At 41.2% G+C, this 23,616-nt stretch overlaps 1 protein-coding gene across 6 annotated transcripts in view; it reads right to left on the bottom strand.

Annotated features, from left to right (window-relative positions):
- Positions 1-23,616, bottom strand: part of FAR2 (fatty acyl-CoA reductase 2) — a 136,166-nt gene that overhangs the window by 61,505 nt on the left and 51,045 nt on the right. For all 6 annotated transcript variants that reach the window (XM_051770738.1, XM_051770734.1, XM_051770735.1 and 3 more), the window contains exon 2: positions 11,881-12,106. In XM_051770738.1, the coding sequence (XP_051626698.1) occupies positions 11,881-12,069 (189 nt within the window). In that variant the 5' untranslated portion in view covers positions 12,070-12,106. The remainder of the gene's footprint in view (positions 1-11,880; positions 12,107-23,616) is intronic.

The raw sequence follows: 23,616 nt of genomic DNA on the forward strand, positions 1-23,616 counted from the left end.
CAGCTTGTTCCAAGCCCTGTACAATCTGGCCTTCAACACTTCCAGGGATGGGGCAGCCACAGCTTCTCCGGGTATCCCGTGCCAGGGCCTCACCACCCTCACAGGAGAGAATTCCTTCCTAATATCCAATCTAAACCTACTCTGTCAATTTGAAGCCATTTCCCCTTGTTCTGTCACTCCAGGCCCTTGGAAATATTCTCTCTCCATCTTTCTTGTGGGCTCCCTTTAGGTACTGGAAGGTGATTAGGCCTTCTCTTTTCCAAACCTATTCCAACCATTCTAAAGCAACCTTCATGTACCCAGAAATGTGTTAAAAAACTCCCTCCATGGTTTTTTCAGGGACAGAAGTGAAACTGCCTGGTCTGCAGCTGCCTGAATTGTCCCTCTTGCCCTTTCTGACAACATTTGCCTTTCTCCAGCCGTAAGTGTCCTCTAGAATCTAGTAAGCCTAGAGGCTTCTGAAATAAACGGAATACATAGCTTTTCATGCCCTCTTTGCCCCTGTGGCAAAGAAATTTGCTGCAACACACACACACACATACACAGTTCTAATAAAGTCAACTCCCTGGAGATTAAAGCAAGGGCAGCAGCTTGGGAACTGCCCACATCCAACGAGGAGTCAACCATCAGAGAGACAGTGTGCCTCCAAGTATGGATACAACACAGTAAGGAACACATCAGATTTTTTAACAGGTTATTTCCTTTATGCAAACAACCTCCCCAAACAGAAATCTGCACATAAAAATGTTTTTTTCCCTGATCCACCATGGAAAATTTTGTCCTGCTTTGTATTGGAATGCCCTTTCCAGTGCTGAAATTATTTGTATTTGTTTTATAGTCTCAGTCTACTTTACACTTGATTCCTTCTGAATAGTAAGAGAGATACTTCTAAAAGGGTTTAAAGAGGTCAGACTGAGATGTATTCTAGAAAAGATCATGAGAGTTTTGAGTGAGGAATCTGACCACACATGCTTACAGTGTATGTATGTATATTAGCAGATTTTTCTACATCTTTAATAAATAAAACATTAGTATAAACTTGAGACCAGTAAAGAGCCCTCTGGACACGAAATTTTTCAAGATGAATTCACTAGCAAAAAGAGAACCTATATAATTTAATTCTTGCTTGATCTAAAGGGGAAATCTTCCATGTAATGGAAAAAATTGCCAATTGACCAGAAATTTTTTGCTGCAATTTTGAATTATAATTCTGTAATTTTAAAAATAAAAATCTGAAAGAGTTTAAAATAAACCAAAAAACAACACCCACCCCCCAAAATGGGAACAGTTAATTTAGAAGAGGTCATACCAAAATATTGGGATTGAGGGATTTTTTCCCTCTTTTCAGGGTCCTGGTGTTGGAGCTCCACCAAAGCAATCAAGGTAATTCAACAAAAAAGTGCATTTTGCTTGTCCTTGCCCACGTTTCTTTTCCAAAAAACATTTTGGGGTGCATTTTTTTAACTTCCTACCAGGAAGATACTATTCACCATAAAAATTTGATTGTATAGATAAAATACTTATAGTGTAACACATAATTGTAATACTCAATAATAGCCAGCTTGGAGCCCAGTTTTGCTGAGCTTAGCAGTAGAATGAAGGCTTGAAAACAGATTTTAGTGTTTTGAAGACACAAAACCAAAATAAGAGACCTCAACCCTAAACTAATCTCTGAAACCCCACATTTTAGATGGCAACAAAAGGAGATAACTAGAAGAGTAGACAAGAAAGATAAGAAGAAAACATACAATAATACAGATCAAATGTACACACAGTTAGTATCAAAGGCTTGTTTGGCTTTTAAACATGTCAGTGTTTGTATTTGTTATTAATATTTGCTATTTATACTGCAGCAGTGCCCAAAAGTCCCATCTGAAGACACCAAGCTCAGTCCCTGCTTTTAAATCTTGGTGCAATCAGACACTGACTGTGAATGGTAGAGCTGTTTCTCCCCAGCAGTTTTTCTTTCAAGAAGCAAAATTAATTTCCGACAGGCTAACACTAATAATATTCCCACCCTCAGCTCCATTAAAAGAAAACAAAAGGCATAATAGAAGACCCCAGAAAATTACCAAAACCCAAATTTCACACTTGGGTTCCTTGGCACAACTCAGACATTTTGATTTGTGAATGCAATGATGTGAGTCAGAACTTCACAGTTTTTAAAGCATTCTCCCTAATATCCTTGGCGGTCCTCATGGCTTTGGTAAATGTAATAAAAGCAGAGTAAACTGCATTTGAAGGTGACCTTCAGCCAACTTTTATACAGTGATCAGGTCTGAGGGTTTTGACTGGGAAGCCAAAACAGAAGATTAAATGCTCTGCTGCCTGTGTTTAGGATTTCTTCCTAAACTGCCATATTTTGTTCATATCAGACTTTATCTGTGAGGTTTTTCTCACACAAAATTGGTCTTAGCATCCATCATTCAATCATAGTCAGCTGCCAGATAAGGAAAAACACAGGTAAGGAAGGCCAGGGTTAAATTCTGGAAAATAGAAAAGCTTCCTTTAAGAAAACAGTGGTAGGAGTAGCTGGGGATAGAATGTAATAAAATCAGACATGAAGGATAAAACACGAGTTAACTTTCTATTTTGTTGAATGATGGAATAGCAATTCTGCTCTCTGGGTGTTGACTGACAGATCCATTGCCGGCCCATCTCAGAGAAAGACAAGCCTTCATTCTTGACTGTGATTTACAGGCCCTCAGAGGTTGTCTGAGGTCAGCTGTCCTTACTCAGCCCCAACTCCAAGCAAAGAACCCAAGTCTGCAGATGAGCTCTGGTACATGAGCAGCTCCGTTGGTGTCCAGAGCGGTTCTGAAGTGCAACAGCCCAAAAAGGAATCGTGCCAACTCGCACACATCAAGAGCCAAGTCCCAGGCTCCAGCAAAATGACAAACATTGTTTAAAAACATGTTTGCTGAAGGCCTTGTTGGTGAACGGGTCACTTGGCAAAACTGTGAACACAAAGCATGCTGTGCAGCTGCCTAAAAGCTCAGCTCTCCCATGTGCCTGAGCAAAACCAGGATACAGGAGAAATTGGAAGGTTTCAAAGGGTGCCTAACAGGACTTCTCTAATGATGTTGCTCCGTGGCCTTGCTGCCAGCAAAAGCTGCTGGGAAATGGCTCTGATTTCTGCTACTGATGTAAACTCTCGAGCCTGTGGGGTAGAGCTTTTCTCTTCAGTGCTCTTTGTACTTTTCCTGTGCTCTTTGAAAATGCCACGCTGAGCTCCACCATCCCTCGTGACACGTTTCCTTTATCCCCCTTTCATTTCCTTGACTTTTACCTCTCAGGATACACAGACAGCAGTGGTGGTGATGCTGAAAGCTTTCTCCTGGCAAGGAGCCCCACATTCAAAACGGGATGACTTTCTGGATGGACAGATCTGACCAGCATAAAAGTGATCTTTGTGGATTAGATAATCTAAAATCGAAAATCTGACTTTAGGATCCTATTTCCATTTCCAACTTGACACACAAGGTCAAGTTTAGGTGGAATCAGATGGGCAATGAAAGGAGGATGAAGTCAGCAGTACCAGTAAAACAATTACTTACTGGGTTTGGTAGCTTCCAAACCCAAAACTGTCTGGCTTTCTTATCCTCCAAGGCTGCAGTCAGACAGTGTTGGTTTCCCAGATATAGAAGAGTGATTAACTGCATTTGCATCCCTGTATCAAATACTTGTTACTATGTTTAAATTGGTATCATCTGAAGTCGAAATACTGACAGTGAAACCAAACTCATATATGCATTTTTAATACAAAAAACAAAATTATCCAGAACAAAAAGAAAATCCAAACCAGTACCATGTAATTGAAAGGTCAACTATAAACTACTTATTTAGGTCCATCATCTCTTTGAAATCCACCCTTCATGAGATATCCAACCAAAGCTAATTGAAAATACCACAGAATTCTACTGATTCCAGGAACTGGGCTTTGGCTGCAAACCAGAAAACATGTCGGCACAAATGCAAATTCGAGCTATGTTATGAAGATCCTTTAAAGCTGTGACTCAACTGCAATCTTAGTTTGCTAACTCCCTGGTGAGATTCCCTCTTTCTTCTGTATGACACCCTTGCACATTAAAGAAAAAATATTGTGAAGTTACAGGCTATAAGTGTCCCAAAATATCACTGCACTAAAACAGCATATAATTTTACAGACAGTAGCAAATGCAGCCTAACTGCAACCCTAAGCTGTTAGTGACAAGAGAAAATCTTACTTTTGAGGGTTTTTTTTTTTTTAAATTGCATCATTCTCAAGGTACTACCTGCTCATTTGCTTCAAGGGCTGAACCTTTATTTTGTCATTTACCAGTTGCCAGTATCTTTACTGCAGACATTGTCACTAACATGCAAATCCCTTGGGATACCTACCATTAAATAAAACTAAAATGGCTTGAAAGAGAGTACCTCTATGCATGTGTTCCTTTTGTGTGCACGGATGTGTATGTATTAATTGGGCTGCAGAGAACAGTTTTGTATTTACTCCATGAAAAGTCTGTCTGTAGAGTTCCTTGGATAAAATGAAGTCTCTGACCCTCAGAGTTCTCAAAGAACTGCGCAAAATTAGGCATGGTATCTTTACAAATTTAGCAGAATAATCAAATATTTATGTTTAAACATGTGCACAAGTCTCTTGTTACACATCTAATGTGAAACTGTGAAATTTCTCCTTTTCAGTTTTTTTTTTAACTTTGAGGCATTAGCAACACATCCATCAGCATATAATTGGCTAGAGGGATTTTTCTGGAATGCTTATATTTGAAGCTCTGTATCCTCCTCTGGAACTGTTGCTGTTTCCATCATGATCTACTGGACACCACAAAGTGATTTCAAGGAAAAAAAACAACTTTTGAAATCTGATGGTTTATTGTGATTCCAGTCGAGGCCAAGGAAAAGTTGCATGAAATGAAGAAGTAAAGATAAAAATAAAGGGCAGTTTTTATATATCATTCTGCATGAAGTGGGTATGTGTGTAGGAAGACATGAACACAGGAAACATTAACCCCCTACAGTTTCATATAGCACTGTGTTCTTGTTTTTCATTTACAATTCTAGGTCAATTAAACATTCCTAATTTCGTTGTGTTTTACTGTTGTGCCTATGTGTAACTGGAGAAAATTGAAAACTGCAGTTCTATTTTAAAAAAGAAACACAAGTTGACTTTCCTGCTGTGAACACCCCCAGGAGCTGAAGTGTGGAAGGCAGTGGGCAAAGACAGAGCATTACGCCGTGACCTCTCCTTGACAGTGATAAAGCCGAGGTTTGAACTCTGTACCACCTGGCAGAGCTTGTGACCTGCACACAAATGGCATCCCCAAGGCTTGTCTGGGTTTCAGCAGCATTTCTTGTTGTAATAAAAGACAATGTGTCACAGGATCAGGTCATAATCCTTCCTAGAGCTCCCAGTACTGTGAGTTCTGCTTTTAAGGGACAAGATCAGCAGGAACCATGCTGGTGACACCACAGAATTCATCTGTAAGTGATCAGAGGCTGATGTTTCAGGGAGAGATTCAAGCAAGAGTACAAGGAGAAGCCATGTAATAAGAGACTCAGCTTCTCCCAGTGGGAAATGCCTTTGTGAAGGGCCTGGGGCACAGGTCTGATGAGGAGGGGCTAAGGGAGCTGGGTGTGTTCAGCCTGGAGAAAAGGAGGCTCAGGGAGGACCTCACTGCTCTTTACAACTACATGAAAGGAGGCTGTAACACAGTGTGGGTCGCTCTCTTCTCCCAGGTAACAAGTGACAGAGTGGAAAGAAAACAGTCTCAAGTTGCACCAAAGGAAGGTTTAAACTGGATATTAAAAAGACTTTCTTCACCAAAAGGGGTATCAAGCATTGGAACGGGCTGCCCAGGGAAGTGGTCGAGTCACCACCCCTGAAGGTATTTAAAAGACTTGTAGATGTGATGCTCAGGGACAGGGAGGACTTGGCAGTGTCAGGTTAATAGCTGGACTCCAAGATCTTAAGAGTCCTTTCCAACATAACTGATCCTATGGCTCTGTAATTCTATAAGTTACTTGTGCTTCAAACACATACAGACAGAAAAAAATATAATTTCAGTCTTGGCCTATGGCCTATAGCATGGTCTGAAACTCCTTTTTCTGCCTCTGTTAAGACAGTCTATAGAGTGCTCTTCAGAACTGATCAGCCCAACACTTAGCTGCCAGCAGCACTGCCAAAATGATTAACCCTCCCTGGTGAGGGAAGCAGTGTCCAGTTGTGAGATCCCCAGCACAAGAGACAGACATACTGTTGCAAGCCCAGTGAGGGCTGAAGATGATAAAGAGACTGGGATACCTCTCCTATGAGGACTGTTGATCTAAGATGCTCCATTTTGAACACTTACACATCAGTCTGCAAACAGGCACCGAGATGAATCAGAATCACCAGACACACTGGAAATATATATAAATATATACATTATATACAGGAAAGTAGAGTTATTATTTCTAATACTGTCATTGGTCACATATCAGTGTAACAAAACAGACAAAGCTATGAAAATTTAGGGTTGTTCTAAATCCGTAACTCTTAATGCATCCCTGATCAACTCAGGGAGTCTGTGAAGAAATTCTAAATCACTGTGTGGCATCCATGTATACTAAGCAGTGATGGAAATTCCATCATGACTGTGAAACTCTGCAATGAGCCCATTTTCTCCAGGAATCACCTCAGTCACATATCCCTTCTTCCCCAGCAGATTCTGGCCTGAATTTTTTCTGTAATAGTGGACATGATTTCCACCACCACCTTTCCCCCCTTTCTCTTATCATGGTTTATCATCTAAGTATGTATTAGAAGAAAATAAAAAAACCCAACTGTTATTTTCATCCAGCTGCTCTTCCAGCCCTTCTGCAGAATGCAGTCTGTGCTGACAGCTGGCAGGCAACAGCAGAAAGAGACACCAGGGACGCGTGAGTGAGGCTTGAGCTCAGGACTAGTGGTGGCTTCTTTCTTGTCCAGCGTGACAGGTTATCTCACTGGAAGCACCTGCCTTGTTGGCCCTTCCTTGTGCTGCAGGATGCAGGATGAAAGCTGCTAACACAGAAAGCAAACCCACACCAATCTTGGAACAGAAACACAAATTGGAGAAGAGAAAGAACTGAAATGGAACAAGGAACAGTTAGTGGTAGCTCAGGAAAGAGGAACAGACTGCTTAAGAACCTTGCCCACATTCGTGTCAGATACCACCCTTGAGATGTAACTCCTCTCTATAACAAGGTTTACAAATCACAGGGTTAAGTAAGAAACTAGTTTTTGTTAAAATGACAGATTTGTTCCTTTGGTACACAAATACCAGAGTTATTTCTGATCATTTACTCACAAAAGTGAGGCAAATCTAAATAAGCAATAAAGCAGAAAAGATCTTCAGCTCTGTTTCACTCCAATTAGCAGTTTCCAGACCTCCTACTGAGCAAGTAGGATCCTGTTCCACCAGCCTAAAAACCTCATTACTCTGATCCAGGTGCATGCGCCACTGCAGTGGTCAGTCCAGGGGATTCACATGGAGTGATGCTGCACTGGTTTGGCACTGGTTTAGTGATGAGCAAGATCCATGAGTGAGGGAGCAGAGATATGGAGAGTCAAAGGAGGTGAAAAAAGATAAATCTGGCATGATTTGGTGAAATTTATAGGGCTAACAGAGGGTCTTGCCATATGTTTACTGATAAACATAACACACTTGACAAGAAAATACTGAAGAGGCAGAGGTGTCTGATAGCACTAAGCATCTGCTGTTTCCAGTGGTCAGTCCCATCCTAATGTGCAGTTCCAGACAAAACTCTGCAGGGAAGAGAAGGTCTGTCTGTACCATCCACTGTAACTATAAGGGTTACTGTGGTTGGACAATAAGAAAAAGCAGCAGCACTTTGAAGCATGTCTGGTCACACCCAGCTCCCCATTTTCAACGGCCTCACAGCCTCCCCATTTTCTCTCTGAATTATCAGAAACATTAATAAGAGCCTTTTCCACTCCCCACTTTGACTCATCTTTCTAATTAGGAGCACTGAACAAACAGATCTGAGAAACAGCCTGGCAGCAGCAGCAGCCTTGGTTCACTGCATGCAGGGCATGGAAAATGCTCTGCTCTCCCAGGGACAACAGGAAAGCTACAATCAGTGACTCAGCATTAGCCCAGTAACTGTTCTCCAGGGAATCTGAGACAACCCTTCCAAGCATTCCTGTCTGTTTCTGTGCACAGAGGGATCAGACAACAAAAAATACTCCTTGAAACAATTCCCTACCTCTGATAAACACACACCTCCCATCAACTAACGATTAAACAGGACTGTCAAGCTTTGCCTCGTGATCCACATCTACAGGCTGCAGCCACTCCTGAAATTTGGGGTGTTTTTTTGTGTAACATCTGTGCTCTGTGCAATGCAGACATGGCATTTCATTAAGCACAGGGTAATAGCTTGATTCCCTTAGGGACTTGCTGCTGGAAAATAGAACATCTCCTTTCATAAATAGGCAAGGTCACCACACATTCCTCAGTGCACGTGCTCATTTTGGATTTGATGCTGCGATAATTGAGTATCTGTTCATTACACGTTTTGTATTAATGCAATAATGCAACCACATGTAAAACTAATTTAACAAGATCTGAGCAAACCAGCACTATATTACGTTTCCAAGTTATCTGTTCAGCTGCAGAACACAGACAAAGACTTCTGATTTATGACCAAACTATTTTTTGTATTTTACTCTTCATGTTGGATTCAGAAGTTGAAATGTAAAAAACACTGAAAAGCACAAACTAAGCTATTTTGCTCCTTCACACCACATTACCCTTTTGTAACCTAGTTGCTTTTCTATTTAACAGGAGTCATCTTCCAGCATAGTCACATACACACACAGTGAACAAGACAGCTCACAAATGTGACACCTCAGAGTTTAAACCCCTGTAGATATAATGACAAAAGCCACAAAAATTTCACAGAGATACATGAAGAGAGATCAAAAGTTCTAGGCAAGTTCTTTCAAAAATCAGGAGTCCCCAGGGGACCTAACCTGAAGCACCCAAACACTATGCACTGTAACTAATTCTGGTCAATCTGTCTGCTTTCATCTTACTTCATCCCAAATACTCATTTTATCTCTTTGTTTAGAATATTCAAAAGTTGGAAACCTGTTTTTCTCTATTTCTCTGGTTCCTAGAATACTGCCTTTCTGGGTGTGAAAACAAGAATTTCAGAGGATAATACTACATCACAGCTAAATGTAAAATGAATCACAGAATCTAGCTGACAAGGTGGTGTTGGGTCAAAGGTTAGACTCAATGACCTCAGAGGTCTTTTCCAACCCAGTTGATTCTGTGATTTGCCAAATGGAGAATGCAAACCACAACTGTAAATGAAAGGGCAATCTCTAGATTGAGAATGACCCATTATGTGGGTTAAAGACATATAGCAAACTCAACTGGAAACAATCTGAAAAAATGTTAAGAATGATATTTTTTGCCCTCTTCATCAGCCATGAAATTAACAGTTAGTGGAATTAACAGTTTCATTTCTAGAAAAAAAGAATCTCAAAGGCTGTCAACATTTTCACAAGGAAGACACCTTTGAAGAGTAGGGTTTATGCCTTAGGCAAGAATCTTTGAGTTACTTTAGAAAGATCAGGATCACAAAAACAGCTTCTTCCTTGAGAGGATCTGGAACACTTGTGAGTGTACCCTTGGAGTTTTTCTTTCCAACACTGCAGCAACCTAACTTAGAGACCTGCCTCCTCCTTTTGTTCCTCTGAAACACGCTGAAGCTGTCAAAGGTTCAAGGAGAGGTTATCAAGTCCTGTTTGCTGCTGGCATGTCTAAAACTGCTGACACATGCTAGGAAGGAAAATGGGTACATCTAGTACAGCTGCAACAATAAAACAGCTACTAGGGAGCCTCACCTAGAGCTAACACCAGCACCAAACTGTGCTGGTCAAGTGAGGAGATAAGCCAATAGTATTTATACATAAAATGCAAACAAAGCTTATAGAAGTCTTGAAAAATAACTAGGCTTGTCATTTCCAGGGCAGTTATTGTCCCTCTGGGCTTGGCACTGTTGAGGCCACATCTTGAGTCCTGTGTCCAGTTTTGGGCCCCTCGCTACCAGAAAAACATTGAGGGGCTGGAGCGTGTCCAGGGAAGGGCAACGGAGCTGGGGAAGGGTCTGGAGCACAAGTCCTGTGAGGAGCAGCTGAGGGAGCTGGGGGGGCTCAGCCTGGAGAAAAGGAGGCTCAGGGGGGACCTTCTTGCTCTCCTCAGCTCCCTGACAGGAGGGGGGAGCCAGGTGAGGGTCAGGCTCTGCTCCCAGCAAATAAGGGACAGGACGAGAGGCCACAAGTTGAACCAGGGAAGGTTTAGATTGGATATTAGGGAAAAAATCTTCTCCAAAAGGGTTTTCAAGCACTGGCACAGGCTGTCAAGAGAAGTGGTTGAATCACCCTCCCTGAAAGGATTAAAGCTGTGTGGATGTGGCACCTAGGGATAGGGTTTAGTGGTGGACTCAGCAGTGTTGGGTTAATAGCTGGACTTAAAGATCATAAGGGTCTTTTTGAAACTAAATCATTCTATGAGACACTTGCACAAAACAACCAATGTGATCGCTTCCTTTTACATCACTCACAAATTTTCTTGAACATGAAAACAACCTACCCTCTGTTAAAAACACACCAAAAATAATCGAACTCTGTTCTTGGACAGACACAAGATCTTTTCTAGCTTGCTGCCTCAAAACATTAAGAGGAAAAATGCATTTTTTCTCCCAGTCATTCTTGTTTCAAAGTTATCTGTAGACCTATTTTACCTCTAACTTCTGTAGAAGGAGGAGGACTATTCTGCCAGTCAAGTCTCGTTCAGACTTATAGGTCGATACTCTAAAGATATGTTGACATTTCTCAGATTAATTCCAAGTAATTCCTTGCCTGCTAGGGCCAGATCTGTCCCTTCCTCTCATTTCACATCAGCTCTGTACAAATTCACACTAGCATTAAGCATCAATTGAACTCTGGCGCTTACCAAAGCTGGAGGAGTCTGAGCTAGTCCATGACCTCACCACTGGCCTAAAAGCCTGAGGATCCAAGAGCCTTGAGGTCCTCAGGCCAAGTCCATTCTAGATAACTGGTTTAGCAGTATCTTCTTATAAATTTCTACATTAAATATAGCAAAGGGCTTTGACATTGTTCTTGCCACTAGAAATCTGGATTTCCCCACCAGGATGGCAAAAAAAGCCTCTGCAGAATCAAGGGACATGGGCGGAGGTCATACAGGTCTGTTGTTCAGCCCACAGCCTTTGTATTCTACTGCAAGCATCTTTGGAAAACACCCTTTTCAAGTGCAGTATCATTTTATCCCTTGCTAAATGAGGTTAGGCTGGAGCTGACACAGAAGATGGCAGATGCCCTCCTGTACTGCAGCGATGCAGCCACTAGGCTTTATCCTGTGAAATTATTTTAATTCTCCAATAAGGGTGAGGAGCAGGGCGTGATGGGCTCACACTCTGTTTTATCTCTGAATGCTAATGTTCACACATTAAGTTTTAAAGGAGAGGGAAGGAAAAGAGTTTACAAATGCAAAACGCTGCTCTTCTTGCGAAAATGAAATTTGCTACGGTAACACACTTTTGACAAAAAATATTCTCACCAAACAGCAATGCAAAAAGGAAGTACAAAGATTACATCATTACAGTGTAAGATGCTGCATCCCCTATCAAAATCAGACCCGGGTTCACATTAATGTAAGATTTTTTTTGGTTGTTTTAAACACACCAAATATATGCAACAGTTACAGCAGAAGTTGGTTCTTCATGAATTGAGTAAAACAGGAGTCCTTTGCTTCACCCAAATGGATTTCAGATCAGATTCTAGAATAAACCATAGAAACTTACCTTGCATTTCAACATGTTGGCCACTCTCTCTTGCATTGATTGTCCTGCTTTTGGCCTGACAAGAATATAAACTGCTTTCACCTCAGGGCTGGAGCGCAGGAGTTTTTCCAGCAGTACTTTGCCCACGAAACCTGTCGCTCCTGTGATAAGTACAGTCTTTCCATTGTAATAAGCTGAGACTGCAGACATGGTGCCTTCTTATTCTGTCCTTTCCTGCAGCAGGTACCTGAGAAGATGAAGAAATAAAGGTTTTTATAGGGCTTTTGGGAGAACCTTTCTAGTCACCTATGGCAGCTCACATTTCTCAATGGCAATTTAAAAGAGGATTTTTTTAAAAAGTCTTTACTGTGAAAATATACCACAAAAATCTGAGAAGCTTAAAAGAACTCAGGCTCAGCCTTATCCTCCATGTGACACCATAGCTGCACACAGCAGTCCAACACAGCTCGTGCTGTCCAAGACTCCCAGCAGTAGATGCTCCACACAGTGTTGAACAGTATTTATCTCCTACACTGTGAAGTGGCAGCCGTGAAGCTTTCTCTGGAGTTTAGGTTGCCTGAACTCCCTCTTCGAGATCCACTGACTAAATAACGGGGCTGACATGACCAGGCTCCCACATGAAGTGTCCCAGTTAAGTATTTTAATTAGATGCAATGGTTTCAGGCCTGTATGACCCCAGCCATCCTGATTCGAACTCTTAAGTTGATTAAATGACAAACAAGGCTGGATTGAATCCTCTTAGAAAAGCCCCTCTCCCTATTAGTCCAATGGAAGCAAAACAACTCCTGTCTTTGAAGTGCTGCAGATCCCAGCAAGCATAAAACATTTATACTGCAAGAGTAAGGCTCATGAAAAGTACCACTAAATGTTTTTATTTTGAAAAAACCTACAGAATTTGAAACAAGAAACAAGAATAGTAGGACACAGTCAATCAAGTATTCAAGAACCAGAACAATGATCTTCAGGTACCCCAGAAAAACTTCTCTTCCTCCTGTAGAAGCTTCAGAAACACTGTTGGCCATTTCAAGTTTCTCAGCATGAGTGAACTGCACGCTAATAAAATGCAAATACCTCAAAACTGAAATACTGCATTTGTTGCATTTTTGCAGTCTTCTAAGAGTCCCTGTTTTCACCAAACCTTTTCCATTTCTGAAGCCTAGTAAACCACTGAGGCACAGTGAAGTGCCTGACTTAGAGAAAAAACCACAAGCCTTCATACAGACATTGTTCTTGTTCCTCTTTCCCAGTGCTGCCTGGGACCACAGTAATTCACATCAAACAAATGAAAATCCCCGAATTTCTTTATCCAAAACTGAATCATCAGGTGTAGAATCTGATTTAGAAAGTGGGTCAAGCAGAATAAGTTCTGAGGGACACAATTTTACGAACTAAGAGCTGTGAGTATTCTGGCTCAGTGGATTTGGGTATTAGCCTACTTTCAGATATGGTCTAGATTATAATTTAAATGAATACAGAAGGTCCATCTAGGCCTATTAAAAACCTGGTCTTATTAAGGAGCTGGCCACTTGGGAAGTTAAACAAACAGGTTAAACTCTTAGATAATGAACTTATTTATAACAAAATGTCACATCTCATTCAGGTTCGGAAAAACTGAGTGATATTGGATGACAGAAACTTGCAGAACCTGGGAGTGTGTGAAAGGGTGTGTAAGGCCAGAAGGAGCTGGTAGCTTAGCCAGATAAAATGGGGATGACAAAAGACTTAAGAAATTTGTCATGACGCATGCCCTGCAACACAGAAAAATTAAGAAGTCCTTAGTCAGTAGAGACCATACAAAATCTACTGACCATCAGGAAACAAAAAGATAAAATGTAAGACTTCCAGCCACTGGATCCTTACTTCAAATTCATATTCAGAAGATCATATCTTCCTAACCTCACCTAATATGCTGCTAGGAAAAAAGGTACATTTAGAAAGTACTTTGCACCACAAACTTGTAGATTACCACAGTGTTTAATAGGAGTTCCTCTCCTTCCCACACTTGGGGAGTAGAGAGCAACTTCCCACCTGCATCACTAAACATTTCTGTTTTGCCTTATAGTTGTAGATCACTGCACAAATAACTGTTAAAGGTTTCCACTTGTGGACATCAATTTATTATGCTGTTTCATTTGGGTTATCTGTTTCAAAGTTATCCAAAAGGGGCTTCATCTGTTTTGGCCAGATGTTCAATGCCTGCTAGAATAGCAAAATAAATGAAACACACTACTTTGAAGTGTCCCTAAAATTAACTGTGCAGCCAAACTTTGTTCAGTGTTTCTGGCAAGGACTACACACACATAACTGACAGTTCTTCCCCATCTAGTCTGAGACCATTTTGAAGGTTTGATTCCATAAATTTGGGAAATCAACTGCATCTCCCAAGCTATTCTGGTATGATGAAAATGGAAGCGCACAGCCACTGAAAAAAGGAGCTTCTAAGGCAATCTCCTGTTTCTCTTGATTCTTGGCTTAACCCTACAGGGTTTAAAGACAAAGGAAGAAAAATCACATCCTTTCTATTTTCTACAGCAAAGCAGTCCAAGTGAGGCAGTACACAGTTGGTAGGGCCAGTATCAGAGTTGGATCCCATTGCTCAGGGCCTCATCCACAATAAAAAGCCACGAAGAATGAGATGATGTTTACCTATTAAGGGATCAGATTTGTGTCTGCATGCAGTACATTTATTTTTCCCTTTCCTAAAGGAGCTTCAGAAGAAAATACAAAATTCTTGTACCCATTTGATGCCATGATAACTATCAGGAAAGAATATCTGCGTATTTGTTAAATATGCACAAACAAATTGATGTTTTGAGATCATGACACAAGAGTCAGAATGCTTCAATTTGATATGTTCAGACAGATCCCTGAATCCCCGCTGTCTGAGCAAATTTAAAGAGGTTTTTACTAGGTTCCAAAATAAAAGGCAGATTTCAGTTTATATTCAGGATTGCTAAAATTTTCCTTTCAACTTAGTTTTGGCTTTTTTATTTTGTAGAACTATCTTTGGGTTCTTTTGTATTTTTAAGAGTGTGATTTATTCTTCTCTGTTTTAAATAATTTTTCTTGGTCTTTGTAAAGAAAGTACTGAAGAAGGTATGGAGACTTCAAGGAACCAGAAGATTTCTGAGGTTAAAGGGTGTGATCCAAGAAATGCCTGCTGACCTAACCCTTTGGATGTCTACTTCAAAACACAGAGAACTTTATGCATGCCTTTTTGCACTCAGTCAAAGGAACAAAAATTGTTTCCTGCAGAAGGTCATACTTTACTTTTAATTTTAATGAAAGAACAGTCAATACTGAGCATTAACTATTTCCCAGTCAATTAAACTGCAGGGGATTAAGTGTCTGGTAGAACTATCTGAAGTTTGAACCACGGTCAGCAATTGCTGTGAGCTGACCCTTACTGAGGTAAAGAAGGATAAAGACAATTTCTTAGCCTAAGGTTCCTCTCTGTTCCAAAACTGACTGGAGGTGAGAAAGCCACTGAATTGTGGAGAAAAGCCCACACAAGGGCTTCCTGAAGCCCAATTCAAGTGAGTCATTACAGGCAACTCTGAGGGTTTAGGCACTAACTGGAGCAGGGCAGTGATCACTGATGCCTCCTGAATTACTGAGTGCAGCAACTCTGCAGCAGCACAAATCTCTCTGATGCTCAATGATCTTCAGCTGGAGTGGGGAAAAAAACTAGCTTTTTCCCCAGAGAGCCAGAAATCCCACTGAGCATCTCTGCAGGCACAAGTGTGTACAAGCTGCTCTGAGGGTGAAGCTCTGGTACTGGTGCCTGTAAGAGTCTGCTCTGGATCAGCCATAAAGGACGACCCACAGGGCTGTGGTACAAACAAAGCCGTGATCCTGTGCCCAGGGCATGTGCCAAAGGACAAGCAAAGGGAAAGGTGGGAATCCTGCCAACTTAATGCTTTCCTCCTGCAAAAGAAAACCCTCATATCCTCAGCAGAATAGTACAGGAGAGCTTTCCCCCCCAAGAGCAGATACAATTGAGCTGGTATTTAACAGAATAACTACACTGTCCTCGTCTTCCACGTATTTCAGTGATGCCAAATCCACATCTGGACTGCAGTGGTGTGATGAAGAGTGTGACTGCTACCAAAGCCAAAATGATGGGAAGGGAAATGTGTATGTGAACTGCTGCCACTGCCCACAGCAGGTCAGTGCCTGCAGGGGGTTAACAAGAGATGGCAAAAGGGAGCAATGAAGGACAGGTAGACTGGAGCAGGCGACTATTTCAGTATGGTTTAGATCACTGCTGGGATTTCCACGCCCTACTCAACTAGGGCAGTGGCCATTTCAGAAGGTTTTTTTTTTGGGATATTTGTCTTTTCAACTCAAAACCAAAATTACAATTAATGACAATAATATTTTTTGAAACAAAGCTACAAGACAGCGAGAGTCCTTTAAGACTAAATAACTTTTGGCCACTTCTCTGAAAATAAATTTTTAATCTTGGGTGCAAATATCCAATCATACATAAGACAGGTTTTTTTAATCAGGATTCTGGAAGAATCATAATTAAACTGGGACATGCACAGAAAGAAAAATTCCTCTGTTGCTTCAGAGAACTTGCATAGCTGAGATCAGAAAAAGCAATATAAAGTGGTCACAGACTATTTCAGTCTCATCAATTTGCTTCTTCAGTCTATTAATTATTTTATGAGTTTAAAATGGACTGAACACTGGGGATGCCTGAACAATGTATCTTCATATAATTATTTTCTCTTTTACATTTTTCTCCAGGAAGTGTGACAGAGACTCCATAAACTAGGCATGTAATTATAATACATAAAAGCAATTCTTTCTAATATGTGTTCGTTGCCTGAAAGCACTTGTTTTTAGTTTAATCATCAGCAAATAAATAATCCCACAAATGGGACTGTAACAGGAACAACCTGATCTTTTCACTTTTGTGGACAGTAGAGGTGGATACATGAACAATGAGCAATTTTCCTCCAGTGCCAATGCACATACAGCAATTGTATGGCTTGAAGCAAATCATTATAATCCAAGGATGCAGATGTAGGGATAGTGTTACCACCACCTCCTATGGAGCAAAATCCTCTCTGAAACAAAACATCTTTCCAACCTGCTGACTCCTGGAGCAACAAAAAGCTCCATTCCATGCTTAAAGAACAAAAATTAAAAATACAAAGAAAAATGCAATAAGCATCTATATGTTTCATTTGTGTGCTGGCACTAGAAACGAGGGCTCTAACAGCATCCATCGATTCACAGTGAGATCTCAGGTGTATGCAAGTACATTAGTTGTGCAGGCTCTGTCATTTGAGATGCTTTATATGGATGTCAAGGTTTTGTTGAGCACCAGGATCTGCTGCAGAGATTTCACAGCTTATTTTTAGCCCCAGGACATCTGGAAGTAATAGAGCGTGCCGTGGCCTTAGAGTCCCAGAGCAGAGTCTCACACCATGCTCTGTAGCAATAGCTGAAGCAGTGACTTGTTTTTCATCACAGTGACTTAACTCCTGGCTTCTCAGTAACACCAAGAGGAGCCTTATGCCACTCAGTTCCACTGATTTCATTTACTGGGCCAAACTCACAGCCAGGGAAGTTCCACCGCCATGACCAACATTTCAGCTGGGATCAAAATGAATTAGCTAAGATTAGAGCCTTTATATTGAAAATATTTTCTGCATTTTCAGTAATAAATAACAGTGACTCAGAATGGAAAATGGCCGTAGTTCAGCACTGCACAACATTTGTGCTGCTAACAAGAACAAGCAGAAAGTACCAGCAGTGATGCACTCGAGTTACATAATGTATTTCCAAAGGTTTTTAGCCACAGGAAGATTTGTGCAGCACATGATGTTTGGGAAGAGGTGGGGGAGAATTTTACTGGTGGCAAAAAATGAAGCAAAGAGGACGTTAAAATGGCTGTTCTAGGGACAAATTAAAAGATCCTTATGGTTTGTTAAACTTCCATGGTTATTTAACAGCACTAACAACCTACCAGCAATAACAAACTGGCAAAGATAAACCTTCTCTCACTTAGCTACAGAATTAAAAGGAAGGTCATAATCCACCCTTTGTACAGGCACTGTAGATGCTAATGCAGCATAAAGAAATAAAATCCTGTGATTCAAAGATGGGCACATTTACAGCCAGACTGAACTCCTGATGATAATCCTCTTTGCGAGAGATTTTGCTCCCAGCAATTTACACCAAATATAAATGTTGTTGCTAGAAGCCTGAAGGTTAAACCACTTTTCTCCAGCTAATATATTTCAAATCATTTTTTGTTTGCCAACAGTACCGACTCAACTCCATAACAGCATATCCAAGTAGCAACATGCAAGGAGAAACTCTCATTGCTCCCGGAAACCCTTCGCGATTTGAAAAATCACACCAGTTTTGCAATTCGTGTTAATTTATAACAGTTAAATCTAAAGGGACAGTGCAGTGTGACAGCATAATTAAGAGCTGGAGGCAATGAGCAGTGTGCACAGCCTGATCCTGCAAACGTTGAATGCTGCATCACATAAGGACGGCAGCTCTCGATCCTCTGGAAATCACTGGGAGTTGTGGTTGCTGGGCTAGAGACCTGCCCACAGAACAAGATGCAGATGTAGGGCAAAAGTTTGAATTTCAAGATGTGGTCATTGTGTAAGCACTACCTGTACAGCTTCAGAGACCATCTGACTCTTTTCAGCAGCCCAAACTGTTTGACCCTGTTCAGAATTAGAGAAGAACAAGTGAAGCACAATGTGTGTTGCACTGATGCAACACAACACAGGAGAATCCCCTTGAGTTTTTAGTGGAAACTGTTAGTCTCTCTCAGTCTATGTTCTCTCTAAAACTGATGAAAACAAGGTTATAAACATTTCAGAGCTGGAACGAGGCAACAGTGCTGAGGACATACCTACGTGTGTGATACAGGATTTTGAAGAACAAATATTTCTCAATAGCTCAAGTATGGACGTATTCTGCCTCTCCCCTATTTAATCAGCCACCTTATAAGAACTGCAGCTACCAGAGACATGAAAGAAGCTGTTTCTGCAGGCTCCTTTCTGCATCACACGTCATCTGTACCCATTCTCCCCATTTTTTTTAGAGGGAGCTCCCTCTTTTTGAGAGATAGTTGTTGGAAAGCCACTGAGCAAATCACAGGATCAAAGCTTAGGTGCTGTGCAGAGATCAGGACTAGAAGGGACTTTTTGCTCTGCCTCAGCATAATTAAATGCAGACATCCTATGTCAGAGCATTTTTGCAGGCAATCCATTCCCTTCTCTTTCCCCCACTTTACTCTTCACAGCCATTTTCACCTTGCTTTTTCTCCTGGGGTCTCTACAACCAGCAGTCCTCTCCCAAAACCCTAAATCAGAACCCTTGCCCTACCCACTGCACACCAATCACACTGTACCTTACCACTGCAGGAGGGAGGTCTCTCAGTGATTAAGTCAGGAGTCTGTAACTCTCTCTGTGATACCAGTCTGGTCTAGCATATTTAATTTATTTTAGTGATCTCAGTTGATAACTTAATTAGCATCCAAGAGCTAATGTATTAGCATTCAAAGGTTTCCTGTCCTTTCCCACTACTTGGTCTTGTCCCTTGTCAAAAATATTGGCACCAGTATATATGGCATTTGTGGGAAGAGCTGGATTTACAGATGGCAGGTTGGGTGGGCGTGTTGATCTGCTGGAGGGCAGGAAGGCATTGCAGAGGGAACTGGACAACCCAGATTGATGGACTGAGGACAACTGTATGAGGTTCAACAAGGCCAAGTGCCTTCTGATCTTGAAGGTATTTTTCAATCTAAATTATTTTATGACTGGGCCAGTTCAAGCATAATCACATACAATTTGAGGGTCAAAGGAGGATGAAGTGTTTTGGTGTTTTTTTCAAGCCTCACTTTTGGAGCAGTCCATTTAGCACAGCTGCTCTGAAGGGACAGCAGCTTCAGGGTTGTTACCTTCCCACCAATTCTCCCATTCCAGCACTCACAGAAAACCATCCTACAACAGCCCAAACCACACAGGGTAACTAAAAACTGCCCACATTTCTGAAACTAATGAAAAAGAAGTGGTGATTGATAGCAGCAATGTGAGTATTTATGTGACTACAGCAACCATGTTCTTCACAAAGGCACTGTCATGACATAAAAAAGAATGATCTTCACTCAAGATTCTGAGTCAACAGCAATATTGATCCAAGTAGATCAATACAGTAAGTAAATCTGTGTCATGCAATGATGGAGAGACTGCCTTCCTGAGACTGCCTTCTCTTTCCTACTGTCACTCCATCCAGCTCTCCTGCCAGGTAAATACATAAGCACAATGCTTAGGAGTCTTAACAAAATCAAATGAAACTGCATTTATATGTTTTCATAACAAAACATAAAAAAAAAAATTACAGAAAACAACAAAAGAAGAAACTGAGGACAATGTACAGGAATATGGTCAAGTGATGACCCCTTAATGACCATGCTTTTAAAAGACAAACACTTATCTACCTTCCTACTGTTACAACTCTTTTTCACAGCTATGTCCAGTGGAAGATGTAAATAGAAAACATGAGTAGCTCTGTACCCCTGTGCATTTTTATGACTATATGTGCATATTTTTGTTTGTATTAAGCTTCAAAACAAATGCAAAATAATTAATAATTGGCTGAATAACACCAGCTGAAAGAAAGCAAGGCAGCTGTAGGGATTCAAACATACACAGTTTCTGACGACCACAGAGTTCCACACTCGGGTCTGTCTGGATCTCCCAGAGTATAAGGGATTTTACTGAAGTCTTTTCTTTAATAATATGCATGTACTTGTATAGTACATGCACAGAAAACCATTTTTAGGTTGTAGACACAAAATCTGTCAACTGCTTTTTCCCTTGACCCTCAACCATTTTTGAGTCATCAAGACCCTGATGACAGTTGGCTATAGAACACCTCATACTGCAAACCTTTATAGGATGCAACAGGGCAAATATTCCTTTTCCTTCATCCCTTCATACTGCCTGAATTTGCTAATAACTTCCTTGTAAGACAGAGGAAACTGCTTAGCTGAGAAGCTCTTGACATGTTGTGAGGGAAACGTCTTGATGAGCTCAGATAATACAGTAGCGTGGTTTGTGCTGCTTTACAGAAAAATGTGGTGACTGCACTAAGAAGTTTAGCAGTCCTGTGACAGCAAGCTAAAATGAAATTTCACACTTTGGATCTCAGATCTAACAGAGTGGAAAAAATTACCTGCTGTGTTCGGACACAGATTTAAGGTTAATTAAATAACTGTAATTATTTTTCTTTCCAATAGAGAGCTCAGCAGTCTGAGTATTTTTATGCTGAGGTTTTATTAAGAAGCACAGTCTAGAACCTGGTTACTCTTGCCTTGGTTGGGATTGAAAGATAAAAATATTGGAATATATCCCACTAAGAAGAGTCTTCTTATAAGGATGACCAGAGTGATAGTTTATACTATTAATTTCATAGCAAAGCATATATAAATACAGACACACGTTTTCAAGCCCAAAGATTTAAGACACCTTTAAGTGGGTTTTTTAAATTGAAACCTGACAGAGAATATTATCAATTGAAATACCACAGGTTTGCCTTTTACCTCTGACTCAAAACTCAGATAGGCTAAATACAAACAAAAAGCATTTATTTTTTTCATTTCTCCCACGTTTCTCTGTTGCTCATACTTAGAGCATTTGATGTAAACCTGGCAATCCATCAGACAACAACTGCAGCCTGGATGGCTGGTTTGTCCAGCTACTGAAATAAGACAGAAGATATCCAGGCTTCTGCTATGCAACATTCTCCTATCAGTGAATTCTCAGCAGAGAGGGAAGGATCAAGCCCTTCAGGAACAGGGAAGAAGCTCAGCCAAAGCATATTTCACTCCAGGAAGTCCACAGGGGATTTTAGGGCTGGTTAGTGCATGCTGCTGGCTGGCTCATTCTGCAGCAAGCCAGCATCTGTGATCAGCTCTCCAGTGTTTCCCTGCATCCCCTGCTTGTTGAAGACAATTCTGGCACTACCTGAACTGGAACCACAACACACTGACAGCTCTGCTGTCAGAGTCCTGGGCACTGAAATAAGGACCTTGCACAGGCAGCACAAGGGTGCACAGACCGAGGCAGCTACAGCAGTTCCAGCTCGGAAGGTTCCTGCCCTGTCGTGGCTGTCACTGTGCAAATGTGATGAACTGACAAACATCCCCTTCTCCCTTTGGAAGTGCACAGAAACCACGGCAAGGAGAGCCCAGGAGGCCACTTCCTCCTGCAAGGACCCATGTGTGGAGCATTGGGAAGGGGCAATGGAGTTCTTAAGAGAGAAGCCAGTGAGACAGAAGGCACTGCACAGGTTCAGGGTGTTTCTGTCTCCCACTACACCTCACCATTCTGGGAAGGCTTTTCCACTGCTTTGACTCCCTGTCTGGATGCACTCCCCACCTCTTTAATCCCTCATCCGTAGCAAGACAAACACGGAGTTACATGCACAGCCGATTCCTGCTGCTCCTCCAGAGGCTGGAGGATATCTCAGGACCAGGGAATTACAGTTTCAGATGCACCAGCGAGACTACTGGTTTTGTCCCTGCCCCTTCCAACAGCAAATGTCATCCTAAGAGCTTGCAAATTTCCTTTTTCCTTAGGATCATAAACACAACACACAGGCAGCAGAAGGGAGAAGGCTTTCTCCTCTGGAAATTTCAGCAGGGAATACAGAAGCAGCCCAGCTAAGCCAGAAGCTTCATTAGCCATGTGAAAACAAGCCATGTATTAATAGGTAGCTCCAAGGTAGCTGCTAGGATTTTCAGAGGAGTAAACCTGCGTTTGATCAAAGCAGAAAACTGAAGAAAACCTACTAAATATGGGTAGGATGAGGGTGACCATGTCATGGATGCTAAGTGTGACTACAAAACATAGCTTCTATGAAAGAAAAAAAACAGAGAATGTAAGAGAGTAGCAAAGAAGAGAGTTTGTAGAACTCCCTGTGATCAGTATCTGAGTTAATGTGTTTATGCAGGACTTTCCATTCAGCTTCTACCACAATGAACTGAGTGTGCAAATCCAGGAGTTCTCACCATGCTGCACCCAGAATTACTCACAGCAGCTTAAAACAAAGTAGTTCTGTGATCTCTAAACACATGGAACCAAATCACTCCCGGGAGATAACCCAGTGATCTGCATCACTGACGAAGTGGAAACTGAACTTTTCCAGAAAATAATTTCCTTAACACTGAGAACAAAAACCAAAAGAAATGAAAAACAACTTATAAGGGCCTCCTCACATGCAGGACATAGCTCAGAAAGAAGCAGGAAATGGACAGAGAACCTCTCATTTCTTGGCATCTGACAGCCACCACCATAATATTTTGGGATAGATTTTAAAGATGCAGTTTGTAAGACGGTATCAACAAAACACAGAAATTATGGCCTTACTTGCACTTACATTTTAAAACTTCTTTTTCTACCCCCATCAGCTCTTCCCTTATTTGAAACTGGGCTACATAATAAGTAAGCAGAACTCATTCTACTAACAGTAAGAATACTGTCACAAAATCTTTCATAATTCAACTGATTGCACTCTTGATACTAAATATTATCTCCATTTCTGAGAGTTTTGTTACTCTCAAGAGGTAGTTTTGCTAGCTCTTGATCCTCATCAGATGGTTTTAAGGATTTTGGACTCTTCTAACTTGTACACCTCTGTCTCTTCTACCAGGATAAACAGACTGAGAAAACAGAAATAAAACTAAAAAG

Source organism: Manacus candei, unplaced genomic scaffold (assembly GCF_025592945.1).
Source record: "Manacus candei isolate 608988 ecotype Guabito, Panama unplaced genomic scaffold, ASM2559294v1 h1tg000124l, whole genome shotgun sequence".
Taxonomy (NCBI): domain Eukaryota; kingdom Metazoa; phylum Chordata; class Aves; order Passeriformes; family Pipridae; genus Manacus; species Manacus candei.